Raw genomic sequence first — 24,739 nt, 5'->3', positions numbered from 1 at the left:
ACCCAGAAGAAAACAGTTGAAGCAAAGACCTTCATCTTTATTTACTCATCATGTAGCAGCAGAATGAGAAATATCACAAAAATACATTTCATATGTATGACAAAACAGAGGGTAAGTTCTGACGCATTGTCTGAATAGATGAAGCTCTACAAGCAGTTGATAGGTGAAACTGATAACACAAAACACAGCTCACTCTGTTGGCAATAGAAGTCTTATCACTTCTCCTTTTGATCTCATGTCCAGCTCTTCACAGCAACACTGACAAGCACACGCCGACAATCAGAACAATCACCTTCCTTTTCCATCTCACAACTATGAATCTCATCAGTCCTGAAATTAGGATAGAAACAAACATGTATTCAGTTTACGTGTTAAGCTGCACAGCAGTTCCAAGAGTGAAGGTGATCACATTTGTAGTATTGCAACCAGGGATGGATGCATTAAATCACACCGCATTGGTTAAGGTGGTCATGGAACTAAAAGCAGATCACTGACACTATCTAGACTGAAGAATGACTTGTCAGAGTTCATCTAGAGATAGAACATTAGACAGAGAGGTGCAGTCTTGACTCACGACAAAGGGAATCTGGTAAACATACTACACTGATGGTTTTTCAAGGCACACAGAACTTCACAACTGATCACCCCTATCTCACATTTCAACATGGATATTCATATTCGCATGAGATAATGACAACTGATTTGTGGATGAAGACCATGTGTGTGCTATTTTTCCACTTCAAAGTGAACATTTTTAGCTAGTATTTTCAGATGAATGTGATGAATTCAAACAGTTAAGCAATAGATACATCGAAGTGAGTGTGACAGTAGGCCTTGGAACATGAAACCAGACATTAGACCCACAAAATAAATGTATTTCCACACATCCATCGTACCAAAGGGTCAATATTAGGATACCTCAAATATTTCCTCTAAAAACAGTAGAATTGGTCCAGTACTAACAGATTTACCACTGAGGTAAAGCTACATTCATCACACAGAGAGGAGATACTCGGAGGTTGGCTTCATCTATTTGTATGGCATTACTATTCCACAATATGTGCTCTTGAAAATCCCCCATTGAAATAGGAGGCTTGGGCGTCAGTATTTAGAGATGTGATCATCTATTGTGTTTAGGACAAACTGACATTTTGGATAGGTGAAACCAAATTGTGTTCAAAATAGCATACATCATCTGTGGGAATAAATAACTCATTTCTATGCTGGAATAGTGTCCATTTCAAAGCGTATGGTTAGCTTAGAATGAGTTTACTACTGTTGGCCAGAGTTCTACATGAAGACATCTGGTAGTATACACACCTAATTGTACACTGGAGTTCGTCCAATGTTTTAACAATTATATACTGTACTGCATACATCAGAAAATCATGTAATCGGACTCATGGGTAAGAAGATTTCTAAATGACATTTTAAAATGGAGTAGACATACTTTCTCAGGACAGAATGATAAAATATGAAAAAGGTCAAATGCCTACATGAGCCTATAGGGATCTGAGCAACAACTTAAAAGTGGTCATTCCATCTGTTTGTCAATATGTCAAAACAGACTACTGCTTATTGGATATGGAATAACAGTATCACCTTTCATCTAAAGCAGGGTAGAGCAACATGGGTTCAAATGCATATTCATTTGCATGAAAATGACAGAAGAGGCAAAACTGTTGGGAGAGTACCTTACAAATGTAATTTAAAAATATTTGTACAAAAACACAATGTTAATATCCATGAAAGCTGCATGAGTTAAAATGAGTAAAAAAAGTACAAATGAGTAAACAAACATTAGGATGTTTTGAACAGAACATATGTTTTCAGTAAGTCCAGATACACACCCCTCACGCTGCCTGTTCACAGCCATCACTATAGAAACACAATTAAGACTGAACCACAAGATTAATATTCGTTCTGTTGATATGAGTATAAAATATTAGTATAAACATGGCATTAGAAGTGTCCATCACATCTGCACATAGCACCATAGATAACATGAGAATGGCTCTCTCTATGGCTGTGTTTAAATAGGCAGCCCAATTGATATTTTTTTCACCAATTGGTCTCTTGACCAATCACATCAGCACAGAAAAAGATCTGATGTCAAAAGATCAATTAGTGGAAAAAGATCAGAATTGAGTTGCCTGTCTAAACACAGCCAAAGTAAGAGATTTTAAGCACATGTTCCAATGCCCATACAGGCATAGCATACATGTGGAAGTTCACAGGAAATGGTATGCTCGTGTGGATATTGGAACAGCCTTTGTGATGCTGTGAGTCCCTAGTGACGTTGCATGGGAGAAGTACTGCGTGTCTATTTCACACAGCTCTGCCCTGAACACTGGCAGTACTAGTTCAACATCTGTCAGTACATGAACCAGAAACCAACTAAAAACTACAACCACACCACACACAAGACAAGGTAAAACACAGTCTGTTAAGTTACGCAGATTGTTACAGTACACAGTAAATTGTAGGCTACAGATTGCAATATGCTGTAAATCCTTTAGAAAAATGACACACACCCACTCGTATGTGTACACACAATGTATCGACTTAAAATAGAAATATTTTGTGGGGGCAGAGATATGCAAGCCTACGAACAGGACCTAGTTACACACACACATCAAAACGAAGACTGTATACTCACTATGGGAAGTCCGACTGAATTGACAGACAGACACTGACTGGATCACTTGGTATAAATAGGCTTCAGATGAATTCAACACTAAGACAAAAAACATCTTTAGAAAAATCTAAATTATTACTCCAAAAATATGGTGAAAATGTATAAATGCATGGGCAATGTGTTAAACTGTATACCTTGACAAAAAGCATTACAAATGATTATTTAAATGGAAGTCGACAAGTACATGTGCTCTAACCCCAGAGCCTCTGGATGGATATAAGGATTGGCTGGTCACACAAGACAGTTTATAAAGTGCTTAATGTTTATAACACCACACAACGCTTCACTTTCCCCAGTAGAAAGCATCCTTCCATTCACAATATACTGGAAATGCTTCCAAATCCAATTCTAAAATCCCCCCACAAACACAAGTTGCAGAACATAAGCAAACTAAGCATTACAATGGAGAAAGCCTGTGTGTACTAATACGCAACTAAATGCAAACTATGGGAAGTGCCAAAAGAAGAGATGAGATATGTTGGCCAGATACAGACTGCTGTATGATATGACTGAAGCTGTGCTGTACACTCACAAGAACACAGCAAGATGCCTTCATCTGGCTGCCCTTCTCTTTCACTCTCTCGCTTTTAAATCTCAATCCATCTACCATCCGTCACTCTCTTTTGCTCCAGCTTTCTGTATCCCTCTCCTGCTCTTTCTCCGATCTCCCTCCCCCCGTTAGGCCATCAATAACACAGTATAGTATGAAATAGAAGAACCACTGCATACGTGAGACTGATGGATACAGGAGTTACTGTCCTCTGTTCCAGCAAGAGGAGTAGTCACTCAACCAATTCATCATAGCGACGCCTGCCCAGCCGTCTCTGTCTATGAATGCATGTACAGACACTCATCAAAATATGAGCTAGGGGTACACGAGCACATCTGATCAAATCTTTAAAACGTCTTCATTACTTCATGTTCTTAGGAGGTTCATAGCATGGCCAGACATCTCTACCCCCATTATCCATATCTGTGTTGCTTGTAGGGGTTGTATTGTAAGCAGCAGACACAACCTGGCCCAGTCTGGGGTTCAAAGAGTGGGCAGAAGTTACTAGAACCCCCATCAGTGTATCGGTGGTCAGAGTAAAGATCACTGCTCCTGTAGGCTCTCCAGCAGGTCCTCTATCTTCTCCATGTTCTGGGCGGTGCTCATGGGGGTCTGGAGGTTGGTCTGCATGGGGGTCTGGAGGTTGGTCTGCATGGGGGTTGTTTCTATGGTAGTCTGTATGTTGGTCTGCATTGCAGTCTGTATGTTGGTCTGCATTGGGGTCTGTATGTTGGCCTGCAAGGCATTTTCTAAGCTACTCATGGCGTTTTGTAGATTAGTCTGCATGGGTGTCTGTAGATTAGTCTGCATGGGTGTCTGTAGATTAGTCTGCATGGGTGTCTGTAGATTAGTCTGCATGGGTGTCTGTAGATTAGTCTGCATGGGTGTGGTGGTCTCGCCCATGTTTGGGTCCATGAGAGGCTGTATGTGGCTGGCCTGCAAAGGGTTGTGGTTCTGGGGCTGGCTCTGGGCAGACATTGTAGGACCAGAGGACGTCATCAGCTGGGAGGAATCTGAGGAGAAAGAGAAGGATGCCACACAAACACTCTGAAATGTATCAATGGGGTATTATATATCAAGTAAGTAAATATTCCTTTACTATTGTGCATGCGGAGTACTGATCCTGTCAGGTAAAGCAGTCTCACCGTCCTGGAGGCCAAACACAAACAGGTTGGGTTGTCCTCCTGGCTGGCCAACGTTCCCACTCACTCCCGTCTGGAACAGCTGCTCTGGGGGTCTCTTACCAGGGGAGGATGTGGTACTCTGCAGTCCCACAACCCCCAGCCCACTCTGCATTACGAAGATAGTTTCCCCTGCTGCAGCCTGGTTTCCTAGTTCCTGTGTGGCCATGCTGCCCTGCAGACCAGAAAGAGAACCCTGTGGCAGGAACAGCTCCACCTGCTGGCTGGGAGGGCCACTGACTGAGCTGGAGCCCACCTGCATAGGTTGCTGCCCCTGGAACAGACCCTGCGGAGGGGTATTTCTGGAGGCGGGGGTCCCCCCTACAGAGGAGCTCTGGTCCTGGAATAACATGGGCTCCACTGGGTCCGTCTGGGCCACCTCTACCCTGACCCCCACCATGGTGGGCTGGGAGAACAAGAGGGAAGCAGGGGTGTCCTGGGGGCAAGGGGTGCTGTTGCTTCCCATGGACGGGCCCTGGGCCTGGGTACTAAAGAGGAGGGCTGGGGGCAGAGCCTGGGGTTTGAGGGAGGCGGTGCAGAGGAGGAGGCCGGTGGGCTGGGCCTGAGGGTGCTGGCTGGGGGGCAGAGGGCTAGTCTGGAACAAGGAGCTCTGCTGAGCCATGGGAAGCTGCTGGGTTTGCTGTAGTTGTGTCTGCTGAAGGGACTGCTGCTGGTCCATGGGGGTGCTCTGCTGCTGCTGGGCCTGGAACATTGACATGGTCTGGGGCTCACAGGTTGAAGTCTCCATGGAGGACAGGAACGCTAGCTGCTGTTGACTACCCTGGTTAGAGAGAGTGTTGGGAGAAAGGAACAGTGTGGACCCTGTGGCCTGCGGCTCCTGACTGAGGTTACCACTGGTCAGCACAGTCAGAGTGTTCTGTAGCAGGGCTGCCTGGTGCTGGGGGCTGGAGGTCTCCGACAGAGGCCTGGGGGACTGGAAGAGCTGCTGGGGAGGAGAGGAGTGGGAGGGGGGCTCCTGGGGGAAGCTGGAGGTCTGGATGGTGAGCAGCTCCCCAGTCTGCTGGAGGAGAGACACAGGCTGCTGCTGGGGCTGAGATGAGGAGTGGATCTGGGGCTGGAGGAACTCAGTCTGGAGCTGCTGCTGTAACTGTTGTTGATGTAGCTGGTGCTGTTGCAGGTTGCCTAGTGCTTGGTTTTGTTGTTGTAGGTTGTCCAGTACTTGGTGCTGCTGCTGAAGTTGTTGATGATCATGTAGCTGTATGTTGCCAAGTACCTGCTGCTGCTGTTGAAACTGTTGATGTTGTTGTAGGTTACCCAGTATCTGTTGCTGCAGTTGTTGATCCTGTGGCTGTAATAATAATTGCTGTTGTAGCTGTATGTTGCCAAGGACTTGCTGTTGATGTAACTGCTGCTGCTGTTGATGCATGTTGCCAAGGATCTGCTGTTGTTGCATCTGTAGGTGTTGTGTGGCTAGAGAGCCCTCAGCTCCCCCCAGTCTCAGGCTGTTCATGGTGTCCTGTACGTGTTGCTGCAGTGAGTCAGTGGAGGGCGTGGGACTGTACAGCACTGAGTTGAGCTGCTGTTGAGCCACTGCTGCCTCCATAACCTGTTGTACCAGGTCGCTTCCCCCTGCCTGGAGCTCCCTTACTGCCCTCTCCAGCTGGGCCACCCCGTCCTGGGGGAACAGGGGGAGCTGGGGCTGGGAGTGGGGTGCCATCTGGGACATGTCCACTACCACCACCTCACTGCTGGGGTTGGAGGAATCTTGAGGCAGGCTCTCCTGGGGGTCCCGGAGGAACTGCTGGGGTACCTCTGGAGGGACAGGGGGGAGGGTGGTGTTGTCGCTGGAGACAGGGAAGGAGGTGGTTGGGGCGATGTCCTGCTTCTGGATGGTGCAGAGGGGCTCCAGGGAGGGGAAGACCGGGGACTGGGGGAAGTCAACCTCCCCAGGCTGGAGAGGCATGGGGCTGGGGAAGGACTGAGTGCTAGGCGGGGTGCTGGAGCTCAGCTCCAGGGTTTGCTGGACCGAGACGAGGGTGTCAGACGACGGCTAAAGGAAGGAGACAAAAAGAGAGGAATTAAATATTTTCTAGAATCTACACACTTCCCTACAATTTGCCCAATGACTCTGGATCCCGATGTCTTCTTTTATTGATACAACTAAAGAGTGACGTCCCAGCCAAACCATCTGATACAAATGTACAGTCGTGGCCAAAAGTTTTGAGAATGACGCAAATATTTTTCTCAGATGTTACTATGGAATACTGAAGTATAATTACAAGCATTTCATAAGTGTCAAAGGCTTTTATTGACAATTACATGAAGTTGATGCAAAGAGTCAATATTTGCAGTGTTGACCCTTCTTTTTCAAGACCTCTGCAATCCGCCCTGGCATGCTGTCAATTAACTTCTGGGCCACATCCTGACTGACGGCAGCCCATTCTTGCATAATCAATGCTTGGAGTTTGTGGGTTTTTGTTTGTCCACCCGCCTGTTGAGGATTGACCACAAGTTCTCAATGGGATTAAGGTCTGGGGAGTTTCCTGGCCATGGACCCAAAATATCGATGTTTTGTTTTCCGAGCCACTTAGTTATCACTTTTGCCTTATGGCAAGGTGCTCCATCATGCTGGAAAAGGCATTGTTCGTCACCAAACTGTTCCTGGATGGTTGGGAGAAGTTGCTCTCGGAGGATGTGTTGGTACCATTCTTTATTCATGGCTGTGTTCTTAGGCAAACTTGTGAGTGAGCCCACTCCCTTGGCTGAGAAGCAACCCCACACATGAATGGTCTCAGGATGCTTTACTGTTGTTGGCATGACACAGGACTGATGGTAGCGCTCACCTTGTCTTCTCTGGACAAGCTTTTTTCCGGATGCCCCAAACAATCGGAAAGGGGATTCATCAGAAAAAAATAACTTTACCCCAGTCCTCAGCAATCCCTGTACCTTTTGCAGAATATAAGTCTGTCCCTGATGTTTTTCCTGGAGAGAAGTGGCTTCTTTGCTGCCCTTCTTGACACCAGGCCATCCTCCAAAAGTCTTCGCCCCACTGTGTGTGCAGATGCACTCACACCTGCCTGCTGCCATTCCTGAGCAAGCTCTGTACTGGTGGTGCCCCGATCCCACAGCTGAATCAACTTTAGGAGATGGGCCTGGCTCTTGCTGGACTTTCTTGGGCGCCCTGAAGCCTCCTTCACAACAATTGAACTGCTCTCCTTGAAGTTCTTGATGAGCCGATAAATGGTTGATTTAGGTGCAATCTTACTGGCAGCAATATCCTTGCCTGTGTAGCCCTTTTTGTGCAAAGCAATGATGACGTGACGGCACGTGTTTCCTTGCAGGTAACCATGGCTGACAGAGGAAGAACAATGATTCCAAGCGCCACCCTCCTTTTGAAGCTTCCAGTCTGTTACTCAAACTCAATCAGCATGACAGCGTGATCTCCAGCCTTGTCAACACTCGCACCTGTGTTAACGAGAGAATCACTGACATGATGTCAGCTGGTCCTTTTGGTGCAGGGCTGAAATATAGTGGACATTTTTTGGGGGGATTCATTTCATTTGCATGGCAAAGAGGGACTTTGCAATTCATCTGATCACTCTTCATAACATTCTGGAGTACATGCAAACTGAGGCAGCAGACTGTGAAAATTTATATTTGTGTCATTCTCAAAACTTTTGGCCACGAGGATACAAGGATCCTGGGATAAACATGACCGGTATATTGCTCCTACCTTGAAGAGTGCTGTGGATGGGTTATTGCTGGAGACCTCCATAGGGGTGACCTCCTGTCGTTTGACCAGTTCACCAGCAGACTGGGCAGGGTCAGAGGCCAGAGACTTGATCTGGTCCTGGAAGATGCAGGCCTTAGCCAGAGAAGACCCCTCGGTCTTCACAGACATGTCCAGGGAGTGCTCTGGTGTGAGACAGAACAAAAAAGCAGGTTAACCAAGAGAGAGAAACACACACATTGTATTCCATAGAGGGAGCCTTAGTGAACCCGTCATCACTCCTTTCTTAGCAGGGCACACCTGAGTCTGGGGTATATGTGAAGGGCTGTACGTCATGTGACCTCCCGGCATTGGTCATGATGTAGACGCCCACAGAGACAGGAGAGGAGACAGACAGGTTGTGGTAGGGAGGAACCTTCACTATCACATGATTCTAGAGGAAACACAACATCATCATTAGGATTAGGACAAAGTCAGCTCATGATCCGTATGCATCTCTCATGCAATGATATCAATGGGCTACCTGATGGAACAGCTCCATGTCAATCTCTGCCTCAGCCTGCCACGAATTATCATCTGGAAAAGAATCAATGTTTTATCTATATATATATATATATATATATATTTTAAAGCCACTCAATGAGGAGACATTACAGACACCACAAACAGAGGAAGAAAGGGATATGAGGAAAGGGAAAAAGAGGACAGGAAAGAAAGGAAGAAGGCAGGCAGGTTAGTGCTGGTACCTGCTGGGTTCTCATGGAATAAGACCTTGGTTCCTTTGAGGAAGTTCTTCCCTATGATGAAGAGCTCCTCTCCTCCTCTCACTGAACAGCTGTGGAGACTCTTCTTCAGGATCTCTGGCACCCCCGCTGGCTGGGCTGGGGAAGGACACACAGCAGAGTATGAATAATTGCGGTCCACAAAACCCTACTATTGGAGCTACGTGGTGTGCCAGCTTTTGTTTCAGCCTGACATGAACACACTGCATTGAATGAACATCAAACAAGCACATATACATCCAAATGTACTTTATACTCTGGATAACCAATAGTTATTTGTGTTTGTATGAATATGGTGGTAGTTGACTCACTGCAGAGGATGGGTGAGGAAGTGGTCTGCAGGGTAAGGACAGACCCATCAGCATGGGGGATGTTGACTCTAAAGGCCAGCCTGGCCCGGGTGCTCTTCTTCTTGGACCCGGCAACCCCAATACGAGCCTCCACGTCCGCGTTACGCAGCTTCAGGATCCCCACACAGTCAACCCTGTCAAGATTCAACGTTACAAAATGTTCAGATGGTGAAACAAACACACAGTAACACACTGATATTTCAACAACGCATCTATTTTCATTAACTCAATGAATGAGTCCCTTACGCTAGTGACATGGCGTTGCTGGGCTCCAGAGGGACCTCTATGACAGTGGTTCCCTCGATGTCCACTTCCTTGCAGGCTTTGGTATTGCGGCCTGTCACCCTGCAGGCCTGGTAGAACCCATGAGGCTTCACTCTGCCTGTGTCACTGGCCACAAACACCTGCAGCACCACCGGCTCACTGACGCCCTCCAACTGGAGAGAGAAGACGGTGAGTAGAGTTGAGAGTGCAACACAGCTTAACACACAAATCAACCTAATGACTAATACAGTTTATTTTAAATTGGTTGGAAAAAGAAAGCGTCTCACCTTGACCGTGGGAAAGCCCTGTTGGGTGCGGTCTTTGACAGAGCCGCGGCTGCCCTCGGTCAGGTAGCGCGCCCGGTGCTGGGTCTCTGGCTGCAACAGGATCTTCAGCTCCTTGCCCTCGCTCTTCTGGGGGTACTGACCTGACAGAAGACATCCCTTCAGCAGGCACCCAGCCTCCAGAGAACTGGAGAACACACAACACAAATAAATTCATTAGACCCTAATCTATGGGTTTCCCATGACTGGGAACATAGATATATATGTTGGTCACAGATACCTTAAAAACAAATAAACACAAGTAGGGGTATGGATCCGAAAACATGTCTGTATCTGGTGGGACCACCATTTGCTTCATGCAGTGCGACATCTCCTTGGCATAGTTGATCAGGCTGTTGATTGAGGCCTGTGGAATGTTATCCCACTCTTCTAATGGAGCCGTGCATTATCATGCTGAAACATGGTGATGGATGTATCTCTGTGCATTCAAATTGCCATCAATAAAATGCAATTGTTTTGGTTGTCCGTAGCTTATGCCTGCCCAAACCATAACCCCACCATGGGGCTCATCCACACGACACCATACACTGTCTGCCATCTGCCCGGTACAGTTGAAACCGGGATTTATCTGTTAAGAGCAAACTTCTTCAGCATGCCAGTGGCCACCGAAGGTAAGCATTTGCCCACTGAAGTCAGGTTACGACGCCGAACTGCAGTCAGGTCAAGAACCTGGTGAGGACGACGAGCACTCAAATGAGCTTCCCTGAGATGGTTTCTGACAGTTTGTACAAACCCACAGTTACATCAGCTCTCCGGGTGGCTGGTCTCAGACGATCCCGCAGGTGAAGAAGCCGGATGTGAAGGTCCTGGGCTGGTGTGGTTACATATGGTCTGCGGTTGTGAGGCCAGTTGGAGACACTGCCAAATTCTCTAAAATGATGTTGGAGGCAACTTATGGTAGAGAAATTAACATAAAATTATCTGGCAACAGCTCTGGTGGACATTCCTGCAGTCAGCATGCCAATTGCACGCTCCCTCAAAACTTGTGACATCTGTGTCATTGTGTTGTGACAAAACATAACATTTTAGAGTGGCCTTCTATTCTCCCCAGCACAAGGTGCACCTGTGTAATGATCATGCTGTTTAATCAGCTTCTTGACTCTGGGGCCAACACCCCTGTCAGGTGGATGGATTATCTTGGCAAAGGAGAAATGCTCACTAACAGGGGTGTAAACAAAACATTTGAGAAACACGCTTTTTGTGCGTATGGAACATTTCTGGGATCAGCTTATTTTTTTCCCTTTTTTTCCCCCACAGGACCAACACTTTACATGTTGCATTTATATTTTTGTTCAGTCCAAAATATTTTTTATTTTACCCCTTTTTTCTCCCCAATTTCATGGTATCCAATTGGTAGTTACGGTCTTGTCCCATTGCTGAAACTCCCGTACGGACTCGGGAGAGGCAAAGGTCGAGAGCCGTCTGTCCTCTGAAACACAACCCAGCCGATCCGCACTGCTTCTTGACACAACGCCCACTTAACCTGGAAGCCAGCCGCACCAATGTATCGGAGGAAACACCGTACAACTGGCAACCGTGTCAGCGTGCATTGTGCCCGGCCCGCCACAGGGACAAGAACATCCCTGACGGCCAAACCCTCCCCCAACGACACTAGGCCAATTGTCCGCCACCACATGGGTCTCCCTGTTGCGCCTGTACTCAAACCAGGATCTCTAGTGGCGCAGCTAGCACCGCGATGCAGTGCCTTATACCACTGCGCCACTCGGGAGACCTTAACACTTTAATTCTGTCATGGAAATAAATGTCCACGTCATTTCCGGTTTTATATGGCTTTAGTTTTCCATGTGGACCAATTTAATTGGTGAATTCTGAAAACCTAGCCAAGGATTGTTCCATAAGGTTGTATTTTTAGCGAGTGATAATGGTTCTTGTAGAATAAGTTAAAATGTTCTTCCATATTGTTAATGTTCTTAACTATGAAGTTGTTAATGCTCTTAGCTTTATCCTTTGAAAATAGACACGTGAAAAGATTCTGGGGATGAACATATGTACTCATTGTTCCTCTTTAGTGCATTTAACAATATGTAACAAGTAAAAGCTTTGGGTAGCGAGTTGATACAATTCCAAGACTGGAACACACCTCCAGGCTGGGTAAGGGCTATTTGACCAAGGAGGGTGATGGAGCGCTGCATCAGATGACCTGGCCTCCACAATCACCCAACCCAATTGAGATGAGTTGGACCGCAGAGTGAAGACTGTTCAAAGCTGTCATCAAGGCAAAGGGTGGCTACTTTGCCTTGATGACAGCTTTGTTTAACACTTTTTTTGGTTACTACATGATTCCAAATGTGTTTTCATACTTTTGATGTCTATTCTCCAATGTACAAAATAGTAAAAATAAAGAAAAACCATGGAATGAGTAGGTGTATTCAAACTTGACTGGTACTATATAAACTCAGCAAAAAAAGAAACGTCCTCTCACTGTCAACTGCGTTTATTTTCAGCAAACTTAATATGTGTACTAGAGGTCGACCGATTAATCGGAATGGCCGATTAATTAGGGCCGATTTCAAGTTTTCATAACAAATCGGTATTTTTGGTCAACGATTTGCCGATTTTTTTTTTTTTACATATATTTTTTTATTTTATATATATATATATATATATATATATATTTTTTTTTTTACACCTTTATTTAACTAGGCAAGTCAGATTAAAAACACATTCTTATTTACAACGATGGCCTAGAAACGGGGGTTAACTGACTTGTTCAGGGGGGGATTTGTTTTTGCAACCTTCGGTTACCAGTCCAACGCTCTAACCACCTGCCTTACATTGCACTCCACAAGGATTAACAGGCTGACTACCTGTAACGCGAGGGAAGCAAGAAGCAAAGGTAAGTTGCTAGCTATCATTAGACTTATAAAAAAACTATCAATCTTAACATAGTCACTAGTTAACTACACATGGTTGATGATATTACTAGTTTATCTAACGTGTCCTGCGTTGCATATAATCGATGCGGTGCCTGTTAACTTTCATTGAATCACAGCCTACTTCGACAAACGGGTGGTGATTTAACAAGCGCATTTGCGAAAAAAGTACTGTCGTTGCACCAATGTACCTAACCATAAACATCAATGCCTAACAGGAATATTTAGACTTAGCCACCCGTTAGATAAAATACGGAACGGTTCCATATGTCACTGAAAGAAAAAAAAAAACGTTTGTTTTCGAGATGATAGTTTCCGGATTCGACCATATTAATGACCTAAGGCTCGTATTTCTGTGTGTTTATTATATTATAATTAAGTCTATGATTTCATAGAGCAGTCTGACTGAGTGGTGGTAGGCAGCAGCAGGCTCGTAAGCATTCATTCAAACAGCCCTTCGCTGTGCTTCAAGCATTGCGCTGTTTATGACTTCAACCTGGGTGGGTATAATTTGTGGACCGTTCCAACAGGAATCTTTTCCAAAAACTTCGTAAATAACAAGGTTTCCAAAAAACAACGCATACAAAGTTGTATAGCGGCAGAATAAGATACCGGGTAGGGAGTGGTCTATTTCATTGCGTTTTTCACTCATCACGTTTATTCCAAAAACTGTCTGTCCTCACATGTCTGTTTGCCTATGGACAAACATTAAGAATAAGCTACGTGGTGAGTTGATGCCTATTCAGCAGCTAGTTAGCTAGGTTTGTATGCGTTGCTACTTTGTATGCATTGTTGGTTGGCAACCTTTTACTTTACGTTTTTTGGAACAGATTCCTGTTGGAACGTTCCACAAATTGTACCTACCCCTTCAAGCCTATCAACTCCCAAGATTAGGCTGGTGTAACCGATGTCAAATGGCTAGCTAGTTAGCCGGGTGCACGCTAATAGCGTTTCAAACGTCACTCGCTCTGAGACTTGGAGTAGTTGTTCCCCTTGCTCTGCATGGGTAACGCTGCTTCGAGGGTGGCTGTTGTCGATGTGTTCCTGGTTTGAGCCCAGGTAGGAGCGAGGAGAGGGACGGAAGCTATACTGTTACACTGGCAATACTAAAGTGCTTATAAGAACATCCAATAGTCAAAGGTATATGAAATACAAATCGTATAGAGAGAAATAGTCCTATAATTCCTATAATAACTACAACCTAAAACTTCTTACCTGGGAATATTGAAGACTCATGTTAAAAGGAACCACTAGCTTTCATATGTTCCCATGTTCTGAGCAAGGAACTTAAACATTAGCTTTTTTACATGGCACATATTGCACTTTTACTTTCTTCTCCAACACTTTGTTTTGCATTATTTAAACCAAATAGAACATGTTTCATTATTTATTTGATGCTAAATTGATTTTATTTATGTATTATATTGAGTTAAAATAAGTGTTCATTCAGTATTGTAGTAATTGTCATTACAAAAAAATAAATACAAATAATAATAATTAAAAAAATGTAAAACGCCGATTAATCGGTATTGGCTTTTTTTTGGCCCTCCAATAATCGGTATCGGCGTTGAAAAATCATAAATCGGTCGACCTCTAATGTGTACATATTTGTATGAACATAACATATAACAGACATAAACTGAACAAGTTCCACAGACATGTGACTAACAGAAATGGAATAATGTATCCCTGAACAAAGGTGTGATCAAAAGTAACAGTCAATACAGCTGGTGGTCACACCAGATACTAAGTACTGCAGTGCATCTCCTCCTCATGGACTGCACCAGATTTGCCAGTTCTTGCTGTGAGATGTTACCCCACTCTTCCACCAAGGCACCTGCAAGTTCCCGGGCATTTCTGGGGGGAAATGGCCCTAGCCCTTACCCTCCGATCCAACAGGTCCCAGAAGTGCTCAATGGGATTGAGATCCGGGCTCTTCGCTGGCCATGGCAGAACACTGACATTCCTGTCTTGCAGGAAATAACGCACAGAACGAGCAGTATGGCTGGTGGCATTGTCAAATCAAATTTTATTAGTCACATGCGCCGAATACAACAGGTGTAGACCTTACAGTGAAATGCTTACTTACGAGCGCCTAACCGACAATGCAGTACCAAAAACCGCACTGTCCGTTAGTTAGGGTAGTATGTACATGTTAATTCAAGTGACTATGCATAGATGACAACAGAGTGGCAGTGGTGTGGAGAAGGTAGGGGCAATGTGAATAGTCTGGGTAGCCATTTGACTAGATGTTCAGGAGTCTTATGGCTTGGGGATAGACGCAGTTTAGAAGCCTCTTGGACCTAGACTTGGCGCTCCGGTACCACTTGCCATGTGGAAGCAGAAAGAACAGTCTATGACTAGGGTGGCTGGAGTCTAACAATTTTACATTTACATTGCCCTGTCGTTCTCCGCTAACATCAAGGCGGTGACCCGATCCTGTAGGTTCATGCTATACAACATTCGCAGAGTACGACCCTGCCTTACACAGGAAGCGGCGCAGGTCCTAATCCAGGCACTTGTCATCTCCCATCTGGATTCCTGCAACTCCCTGTTGGCGGGGCTCCCTGCCTGTGCCATTAAACCCCTACAACTCATCCAGAACACCGCAGCCCGTCTGGTGTTCAACCTTCCCAAGTTCTCTCACGTCAACCCGCTCCTCCGCACACTCCACTGGCTTCCAGTTGAAGCTCGCATCTGCTACAAGACCATGGTGCTTGCCTACGGAGCTGTGAGGGGAACGGCACCTCCGTACCTTCAGGCTCTGATCAGGCCCTACACCCAAACAAGGGCACTGCATTCATCCACCTCTGGCCTGCTCGCCTCCCTACCTCTGCGGAAGCACAGTTCCCGCTCAGCCCAGTCAAAACTGTTCGCTGCTCTGGCACCCCAATGGTGGAACAAGCTCCCTCACGACGCCAGGACAGCGGAGTCAATCACCACCTTCCGTAGACACCTGAAACCCCACCTCTTTAAGGAATACCTGGGATAGGATATAGTAATCCTTCAGGATCTGAGGACCCATGCCAAATCTTTTCAGTCTCCTGAGGGGGAATAGGTTTTGTCGTGCCCGCTTCACGACTGTGATGGTGTGCTTGTACCATGTTAGTTTGTTGTTGATATGGACACCAAGGAACTTGAAGCTCTCAACCTGCAACACTGCAGCCCTGTTGATGAGAATGAATCATGCTCGGTCCTCTTTTCCCTGTAGTCCACAATCATCTCCTTTGTCTTGACCTCCTCCCTGTAGGCTGTCTCGTTGTTGATCAGTGTTGTGTCATCAGCAAATGGAATGATGGTGTTGGAGTCGTGCCTGGCCGTGCTGGAGGGTCACGTCAAGATGAGCCTGCAGGAAGGGTACCACAAGAGGGAGGAGGATGTCTTCCCTGTAACGCACAGCGTTGAGATTGCCTGCAATGACAACAAGCTCAGTCCGATGATGCTGTGACACAATGCCCCAGACCATAATGGACCACCTCCAAATCGATGCCGCCCCAGTGTACAGGCCTCGGTGTAACGCTCATTCCTTCGACAATAAACGTGAATCCGACCACCACTCCTGGTGAGACAAAACCGCGACTCTTCAGTGAAGAGCACTTTTTGCCAGTCCTGTCAGGTCCAGCGACGGTCGGTTTGTGCCCATAGGCGACGTTGTTGCCAGTGATGTCTGCTGAGGACCTGCCTTACAACAGGCCTACAAGCCCTCAGTCCAGCCTCTCTCAGCCTATTGCGGACAGTCTGAGCACTGATGGAGGGATTGTGCGTTCCTGGTGTAACTCAGGCAGTTGTTGTTGCCATTCTGTACCTGTCCCTCAGCTGTGATGTTCGGATGTGCCGATCCTGTGCAGGTGTTGTTACACGTGGTCTGCCACTGCGAGGACGATCAGCTGTCCGTCATGTCTCCCTGTCTTAGGCGTGCCCTGGCCACATCTGCAGTCCTCATGCCTCCTTGCAGCATGACTAAGGCACGTTCACACAGATCAGTGACCCTGGGCATCTTTCTTTTGGTGTTTTTCAGTCAGTAGAAAGGCCTCTTTAGTGTCCTAAGTTTTCAGAAGTGTGACCATAATTGCCTACCGTCTGTAAGCTGTTAGTATCTTAATGACCATTCCACAGGTGCATGTTCATTAATTGTTTATGGTTCATTGAACAAGCATGGGAAACAGTGTCTAAACCCTTTACAATGAAGAGCCGTTCAGTTATTAGTATTTTTACAAATTACCTTGAAAGACAGGGTCCTGAAAAAGGGACGTTTCTTTTTTTGCTGAGAGAGAGATAGATAGATACACACACTATGCAACCTACCTGGGCTTGGGGCTGGCCTTGTCTGGGCCCAGCTGAGACAGGACAAAGTGTGGGGCCTTGGCACTGTCTGCATCAAACACGTCCATGCTGTCCTCTGGGGGTGCAGGCTTGGGCCCGGGCCGCTGGCGGGGGGTGCGTTTACGGGATTTGCGGGGGACCTCTGTGTTGTCGTTGTAGGAGCTGGAGCTGATCAGGCTGAAGTTGGAGGCTGAGTCGTCGGCCCAGATGCTGCTGCTGTGTTCTGAGTCTGGCCCTGCTGGCCCGGCCGGGGCTGGATCCTCCTGGCAGGACATACTGCTGTCATCAAATAGGTCCTCTGGAGGGGGGGAGATGCTCAGCACTGGCCTCCGCTTAGAGGGGGTGTTCTGGGGCTGCTGGGCTCCCACCCCCCCTGCTCCTGGGTCTCCTCCTCCTGTTCCAGAGCTGGTCCCACTGCAGCCTCCCCCTCCAAGGGTAGACAGAGCTCCCTCTACCCCCTGCATCTCTGATCCCCCTGGGTCTCCAGAACCCTCTCTAGGGGCACTGCTGGGATGGTGGAGGAGGAGGGGGGGCTGGGGCTGTTCCATGGCTGAGGTAGAGGGGGCTGTGCTGGGTCTGGGGCCAGTGCTGCAGGGGTCTCCCATGTCTTGAGAGGAGGATGGAGAAGGGCTGGAGGTGGAGGAGGTGGCATCTGGAGAGTGGAAGATGGCATTGTTAGTACAGATGCCAATACAGGGCAGGCTAGCAGTCCCATTCAAACAGCTTCATTTGACCATGATTTAACTAGAAATGTCCTTCTTCCCAACTCTAAATTGATTTGAAGATGTTTTGTGTGTGGCTACATTCCCTTACTGTGCATGCCAGAGCTCTCTGGTGTTGGTCAAATTTTCTGAAGTTAAAGTTGAGAATGGTACAAATAGGCCCCATGTTTCCCCCATTGGAATGTTTATTCCTACTACAACTTGCTCTTTAAAAATCAACGGCATGCTTCGTAAAATTGTTGCATACACATTGCCAGAAACAAAAAAACAGCAAAATCTGGTCAGTCAGACTTTCCTCTTAACAGACAAATTTGCTAACTAAAGATGCGGTGCCAAATTAAATGTAGAGGGAGGCTAGAGCAGTTTGTGCATACAGTATTAGGCCTATACAATGGTCTGAACATGCCAATTGGAGGATTGGGTTTGGACTGAGCGTAGCCATGGCAACAGAATAAACAAGGCTCTGACCTATGGAGCAGTGACCTGCAGGCCATTTTATATGCAGCCACCCCCTGCCTCAGAGGGAGGAAACTTCCTGCAATACAAATGAGACAGCCAATGAGCAACAAGAGCTGATCAGTCATGACTCAACTTCCTGGCAATCCGCAAACTGAATCAATGAAATACTGTTGTGAGGATATAACTTTTTAAGTTGTCTCTTCATAGATTTGTAATGCTTCAGTACAGCTGTGGCAGATATGTTTGGTGTGAAAAGATAGCTTGGGACCTGTCATCGCACTAAAACTGAGCTTGAGGTAGAAGATGCCTGTAACCACAGATCTAGGATCAGATTACCCTAGCCTGGCACATGTAAGGCATGAGAACGAGAGTCAGAGGAGTTGGCTAAAACACATATAGATCTGGGACAGGCTACCCTACACTCCAATCCTAACAGTAACCAATAAGGGGGTTAAGAATATATCAAAGCCTGTATCAGTGATTATGGTCAACTTATACCTATTTCGGGTTTACTGTGCACAATGACAGCAGCCACAAGACTACCAAGTTCAGTCAGCTTCCTGTGATAAAAGGAAGTGGTCTACTAGTCTAGGGTATGAGTACTCTGCCATTTTCAAAACCATTTCACGTTCTGTTTTAATACCCCATTCACTGAAGTGACACTAGCACGTCATTCGTTTCTGATCTCGAGATATTTCTTTATGCTAGTCTACATGACTTAGTGTGTTTGTGCGTGTCATCTTATCTTGTTCACAGAAAGGCTATAGCAGACAGGCAGTTCAGATCCTTATCTTGTTCACAGAAAGGCTATAGCAGACAGGCAGTTCAGATCTAGACAGGCGTGCTAATTCAACACAGAAAGGCTATAGCAGACAGGCAGTTTAGAACCAGACAGGCGTGCTAATTCAACACAGAAAGGCTATAGCAGACAGGCAGTTTAGATACAGACAGGCGTGCTAATTCAACACAGAAAGGCTATAGCAGACAGGCGTGCTAATTCAACACAGAAAGGCTATAGCAGACAGGCGTGCTAATTCAACACAGAAAGGCTATAGCAGACAGGCAGTTCAGATCCAGACAGGCGTGCCAATTCAACACAGAAAGGCTATAGCAGACAGGCGTGCTAATTCAACACAGAAAGGCTATAGCAGACAGGCGTGCCAATTCAACACAGAAAGGCTATAGCAGACAGGCAGTTCAGATCCAGACAGGCGTGCTAATTCAGAAGTGCTAAAAGGACAAGATAATTGCTTTGCTAATTATAACCTGCTGTTTTCACCTCTTCCCACCATCTGAGAATAAAAACTAACAATAGAAACTGACGGTAAATACAGTCTCTAGTGATGGGTTTAATTAATTTACATCTCTCTAAGTAAGAGAGATGAAAACATTGAACAATCAAACGAATGAAAACAAAACAGTTAATTATATTTTGATTATAGACTCTAGAGTGACAGATTACAGGCAACAGTAGTGTGTAGCCTAATATGACTTTAGGAATATATAGACCAAGGCCGTGCTCATTCACTTTTTTTTAACTATATTTATTCCCACTCTCTCACACCTAGCACCCACCACTAGGCACTCAGCAGGAAGGGTGGAGAGTTGTTCCCTAGACACTGATCTAAGGTCAGCCTAATGTTCTGCCTACTAATGATCTAGGTGAGGTTATGAGGAGAGTAATCTGATCCTAGGTGAGACTGGTGGGTTGAGAGTGAGGGGCTTACCTGAGGCCAGGGATGCAGAAGGGGGCGGTCCGGCCTCTCCCCCACTCTTCTGGCTCATGGTGGGTGTGTCTGTCTGGGAGGAGGACGACTGCAGCTGGAGCTCCTTAGGGAGGAGGTCATACACAGACTCTGGTGAGGAAGAGGAGGATGAGGAGAGAAATCAGGGGGTTTAAAAGTGCACCAAACACCACTAAGAGTGAGAGGTCGCCTGGTTGCTAAGAAACATAGCTCATCAACACTCTGACAGATAAATCTGCTGTGGATATGCAGCGTATCCATCTAGCATATGTAGCCTAGCAAGCAGTCATCTGATCTGCCTTTAATGAGTCAACCCCAGCAGCATAGTGACCAAACCAAAAGGCTTAGGCTAGTCCTACCTTAACCAACAATTCTCAACTCCATCATTCCCGGTGGCCATGAGTTTCGGCAGAGTGTAGCCTACCTCCGACTACATTGAATCGGTATCAGTCGATACTTGTAAAAATATCCATAGGTACAAGTTACGCATGAAAGAATGGACATTTTTACAAGTACCGACTGATACCTACTTGATGTGGTTGGAGGTAGACTACACTCCACCAAAACGCATCGCCTCGGCACTAAACTCACTCGCTTCCCCATACCACAGTATTTCTCTCCTTCTAGTTCTCCATACTAGCTGGGGTCTGCTAATTTGCTATGGAAATTAGACATTTGCAAAAGCCCCATAATGTTTGCATGAAGCGAATGAAATCAACAGAAAGATTGTGATTTGTGCAGATTTTGATATAGCGATAGGTCAATGTGGGGGGAAGAGCACAGCAATAGGCCTAGATTATAACAATTCTCTTTTATTAGCCAAGGCCTACAAGTCAGCCAAGTCTTGCATACTTCCCCTACTACAATCCGATTACCTCACCACATACTTTTCTGTCGGCTGGCTACACACTGCTCACATTACACTAGCTTTGAAGTTGTGCCAAGCCAACGGTCAGACTATTTTTTTTCTTTCTTGCAGCTGGCCCTTTGCTTTGATGACACCGAAATGTGTTTGTTACAACTGCCAGCCCACAAGCTGGACGCCAAAAATCCACCAGTCTCTAGCAATGCCCAGTCTTCTAACATGCATATTTAACTCATAGGTAATCATGCACGCCAGAGTTCACAGCTACAGCTTGTATGCAATATTTAGACACACGTCTGGTTCTATGAGATTAAAAGACAAAGATCCTACCCGAATACAAGGCCAGACATTGAAATACAATAGGCTGCCTAGGTCATGGATAGCATAGCCTAGATCCAGTCTATCCACGGGCTGATTGTTTTTTGAGCGGATGGTCGGGGGCCCGAAGATAATTACAAATAATTTGTAAACTGCAAATTGACCGCAAGAAGCCCAAACAGATATAATACGACAAAAACAATCATTTCAAACCTTGGTTACATTTGTATCCCATCACGTCTATTATGCGTGAGAATACATGGGAACAGATTGCTAAATTAAAATCACTTCGAGCTGATTTCCTAGTGTTTTTACGGTCTCATGTCCAACAATGAAAATAAATAAATCATTTTTATATTTTGTACTCATTAAACTTGGGAGGTCAAATAAAACCACCCGGGCCAAAGTCGGCCCATGGGCCACCAGTTAAGGAAATAAGATGTAACCAATCTACCTACAGTAAACAACTATTTATGAATTCTCCTTAGCCAATTACTGTCATATAAATAAGCTACACACTCCTCATCACATTCAACAGCAGCACCATATGGCTAGCTCATGTTAGCATGGCAGGGCCTTTAATATACTGCAGTATTAGTGTACCACACACAGGGTCTGGACAGATGTGTCTGAACCATTGTATCAGCAGGTAGGCTAGTCCATATACAGGGCATCTGTAGATTGTGGGGAAAGAGAGTTTTCAGAATTCAGAAGAAGAAAAAAACATTGCTTTAGGCCTACATCAGAAAACAGAAGTCAAAACACACAGTAGCATTCCTTCGCTGCAAGCCCCTATCTAGGCCTAGATGACTAGCCAATAAGGAATAAGACGAGAGGTTCAAAACCACTAGCAGACCTCAAGCACCAAGACAGCAGTGCGTCTATAATTCTGTTTATTTTTTTTAAGTTATGCTGAGGAATTGACACCACTATCAACGCATGCCAGTCTTATCTTGCACCTGTAGAAGGTATTTTGACTGGAACCTCCCAGGCTTTGATCACTTCCGGACACAGCTGGACTGGAGGAGGAGTGGGCTGAGCAGTGAGAGGAAAATGAAGCCTGTTCATAGCTGTTATCACAAGAGCAGCCTTGCATCCGTTATAACTCAGTCAGCACCCACCACATCAGCTGGCAAAGTAGCCTAATCAGACACACAAGATACAGTTAGGCTTGGACATTAGACGGTTCTATGAAACCGGTTTGTAGGTCAAGCTTCACATTTATCTTACTACTATAACAAGAATAAAATGCACTTCACTTTTGTTATTCAGAGTGAAAGGGGTTACATTGTTTCAATATGGGGACTAGATGTTATTCAAACCAATACAATTAGGTAAGTAGATCATATTGATAATATAACTAGCTATCATGTTAAATATAATAATGAATAGTCTGATTTCTGAACATACCTTAACTTAACTTTTGACAAGGCCTGCCAATTAGCTATTTACTGTAACATATGTGACCAAACAATTGATTCCCATTCAAAATCCTATTACCCCTAACCCTTAAGCCGCATTTTTCCTTTTGGGGACCTGCGACATTTCCCCTCTTGTCCGAATGTTCCTTGTTTAACTATCCTTGTGAGGACTTCTGGTCCCCACATGGATAGTAAAACCACAAACACACACAGTTGTAAGCACAACGAAAAGGGGGGCACTTTCACGCGTTCCACACCAGGCAGATGACCTGGTTTTAACCTGTTACGCGCCTAAATGCTTGCCAACTGGTCTAGTCTGATTCTCAGCATTTGGTTTACCGAGCCATGGCAATGGAGCCTGGTGGCTAATGTAGCCAACTAGCTAAACCATCGTGACACATTCAACAATACATCGAGGAGAAGTTTGTTACTATACAACTTGAACCTAGCCTTAGAAATCGTTTAGATATCACGCCGCCCATAGTCATGGGACCGAACCACAACGACTGCCCCGAGGGAAAACAATAACACAACACGCCTCCTGCTGCTAGCTAATGTTAGATGCTAGTTGCTCCCTATAGTTTGTCCATCATGCACACATTAGCTAACTAGCTATCGCGCATCAGCTCTCTGCATACTTTAGATAGCCAACGAACAGTACTAACGTTAGCTAGCTAACGTTATCTAGCCAGCCAACTAGCTAACGTTATCTAGCCATCTACCCGTTAATCAGTCATAGTCCAAAAACAATAGGAAAACTGTTCAACTGCATCTATGCCACAAGGCATAACATTCGTATAATTCTTACCTTTAGAGTAAAGGGATTTGGGGGAATTAAGGTCGAGATCCGAGCTGAGGGATATAAAATCAGAGGGCATCGCAGCGCTTCATCTTCACCTGGATCAGGACGAAGCCAGTCAGCCAACAAACATTAGCGAGCAATAAACCAACAAAATATGACTACAGTACAAACAATAAATATTGCATCTGGGTGAAATAAAGTGATAAGAAACAAAAGTTAAATGGACCCAGACAACCGTTAATTAGCACGAACTATTCTGCTAGCAGCACTGACGATGACGTCACGATTTTTTTCTTGTAATGAGGAAACCTTCAAAATAAAAGTCGGCACTTCAAAACAGTGCAAGGTGAATAATCAAAAGATATAACATTTTAATAAATGTTGATTTGTATTGTGCTTATAAGGAATTTATCGAAAAACATTATTTTAAGACCACTATTGAAAAAGACAATGTTCAGACTGGTATGTTGACAATATTGGGCTTATAGTGAAACAACAATTCTTGTAAATGTAAAAGTGCGATTGGGAGTAGGGGTTTGTAGAATCTATAATATATATGGTGTCATTTCATGGGTAACCTAAAGTAGCAGGCGTAAAAGAAACGCCTGAAACTAGATCTCCTAGCCTACAACATACTGGTCTTGACGAGAAGACAAAAACTGTTGGGGGAGGTTCTCCTCTGCACTGTTCAACCAATCCAGTAAATGTGGAGGAGGAGTTAAGATGGAGTTTCACCTTATTAAGGTCCAAAAGCGAAAATAATGTCACAGGCACTCTTTCCACTGTTTTGGGGACTGACCAAGGGTGAACATCTGCCCCCTCACATTGACAATTTCAAGTTGAAGGCCGACCGCGGTACTGCAGGCATTGTTTCCAGAAAACAGGATCTCCCATTAACAGGATTTCCCATTATATTGAATGGGGAAATGGCGATCTTCTTAGTCAATATTTGTGGATAGTTATATAAAAAAAAAACATAGAATACCATCATGGTACCAATAGTTTATTATATTTTACAAGATGTATGTCCTTTAAAGTGACAATATGTCACTTTTTGGGTGACCCTACCAAATTCACATAGAAATATGAGTTATAGATCTAGCATTCTACTTGAAGCAAGTCTGATAAGCGCTAGATCTGTTCTATGTGTGTTATTTATATGCTTTCCTTCCTTCTTGAGTTTTGTTTTTGCATCTTTTACTTTTGGTTTTGTACACTAGCTTCAAATTAGCTGAAACAACATTATTTTTGGTTATGGAAAATATATTTCACATCGGTTTAGATGGTACAATGCTTCTCTGCACTACACTAGCTTATTTTGTCACATAAA

General features: G+C 45.2%; 1 protein-coding gene across 1 annotated transcript; it reads right to left on the bottom strand.

Moving 5' to 3' along the window:
- Positions 1-16: 16 nt before the first annotated feature.
- On the bottom strand, positions 17-23,697 carry LOC106561332 (nuclear factor of activated T-cells 5). The gene is made up of 12 exons (XM_014125176.3): positions 23,416-23,697; positions 19,986-20,114; positions 17,060-17,729; positions 9,804-9,987; positions 9,499-9,689; positions 9,214-9,386; positions 8,867-9,001; positions 8,644-8,696; positions 8,421-8,553; positions 8,124-8,305; positions 4,394-6,440; positions 17-4,261 (listed from the first exon to the last, which is right to left on the bottom strand). Exons 1-12 carry the CDS (start codon positions 23,483-23,485, stop codon positions 3,792-3,794), a joined length of 4,437 nt encoding a protein of 1,478 aa, XP_013980651.2. The 5' UTR covers positions 23,486-23,697; the 3' UTR covers positions 17-3,791.
- Between the last annotated feature and the right edge of the window lie 1,042 nt (positions 23,698-24,739).

Source organism: Salmo salar, chromosome 10 (assembly GCF_965601325.2).
Source record: "Salmo salar chromosome 10, fSalSal1, whole genome shotgun sequence".
Taxonomy (NCBI): domain Eukaryota; kingdom Metazoa; phylum Chordata; class Actinopteri; order Salmoniformes; family Salmonidae; genus Salmo; species Salmo salar.
This window is presented reverse-complemented; position numbering and strand designations above follow the sequence as displayed.

Coding starts and splice junctions, on each gene's coding strand:
- LOC106561332 (XM_014125176.3), bottom strand. CDS start 23,485: ATGCCCTCTGATTTTATATCCCTCAGCTCGGATCTCGACCTTAATTCC. Junction 9,002..9,213: donor TTCCTCACCCATCCTCTGCA/GTGAGTCAACTA, acceptor GTCCTTCCCCAG/CCCAGCCAGCGGGGGTGCCA. Junction 8,306..8,420: donor CACATATACCCCAGACTCAG/GTGTGCCCTGCT, acceptor GTCTCACACCAG/AGCACTCCCTGGACATGTCT.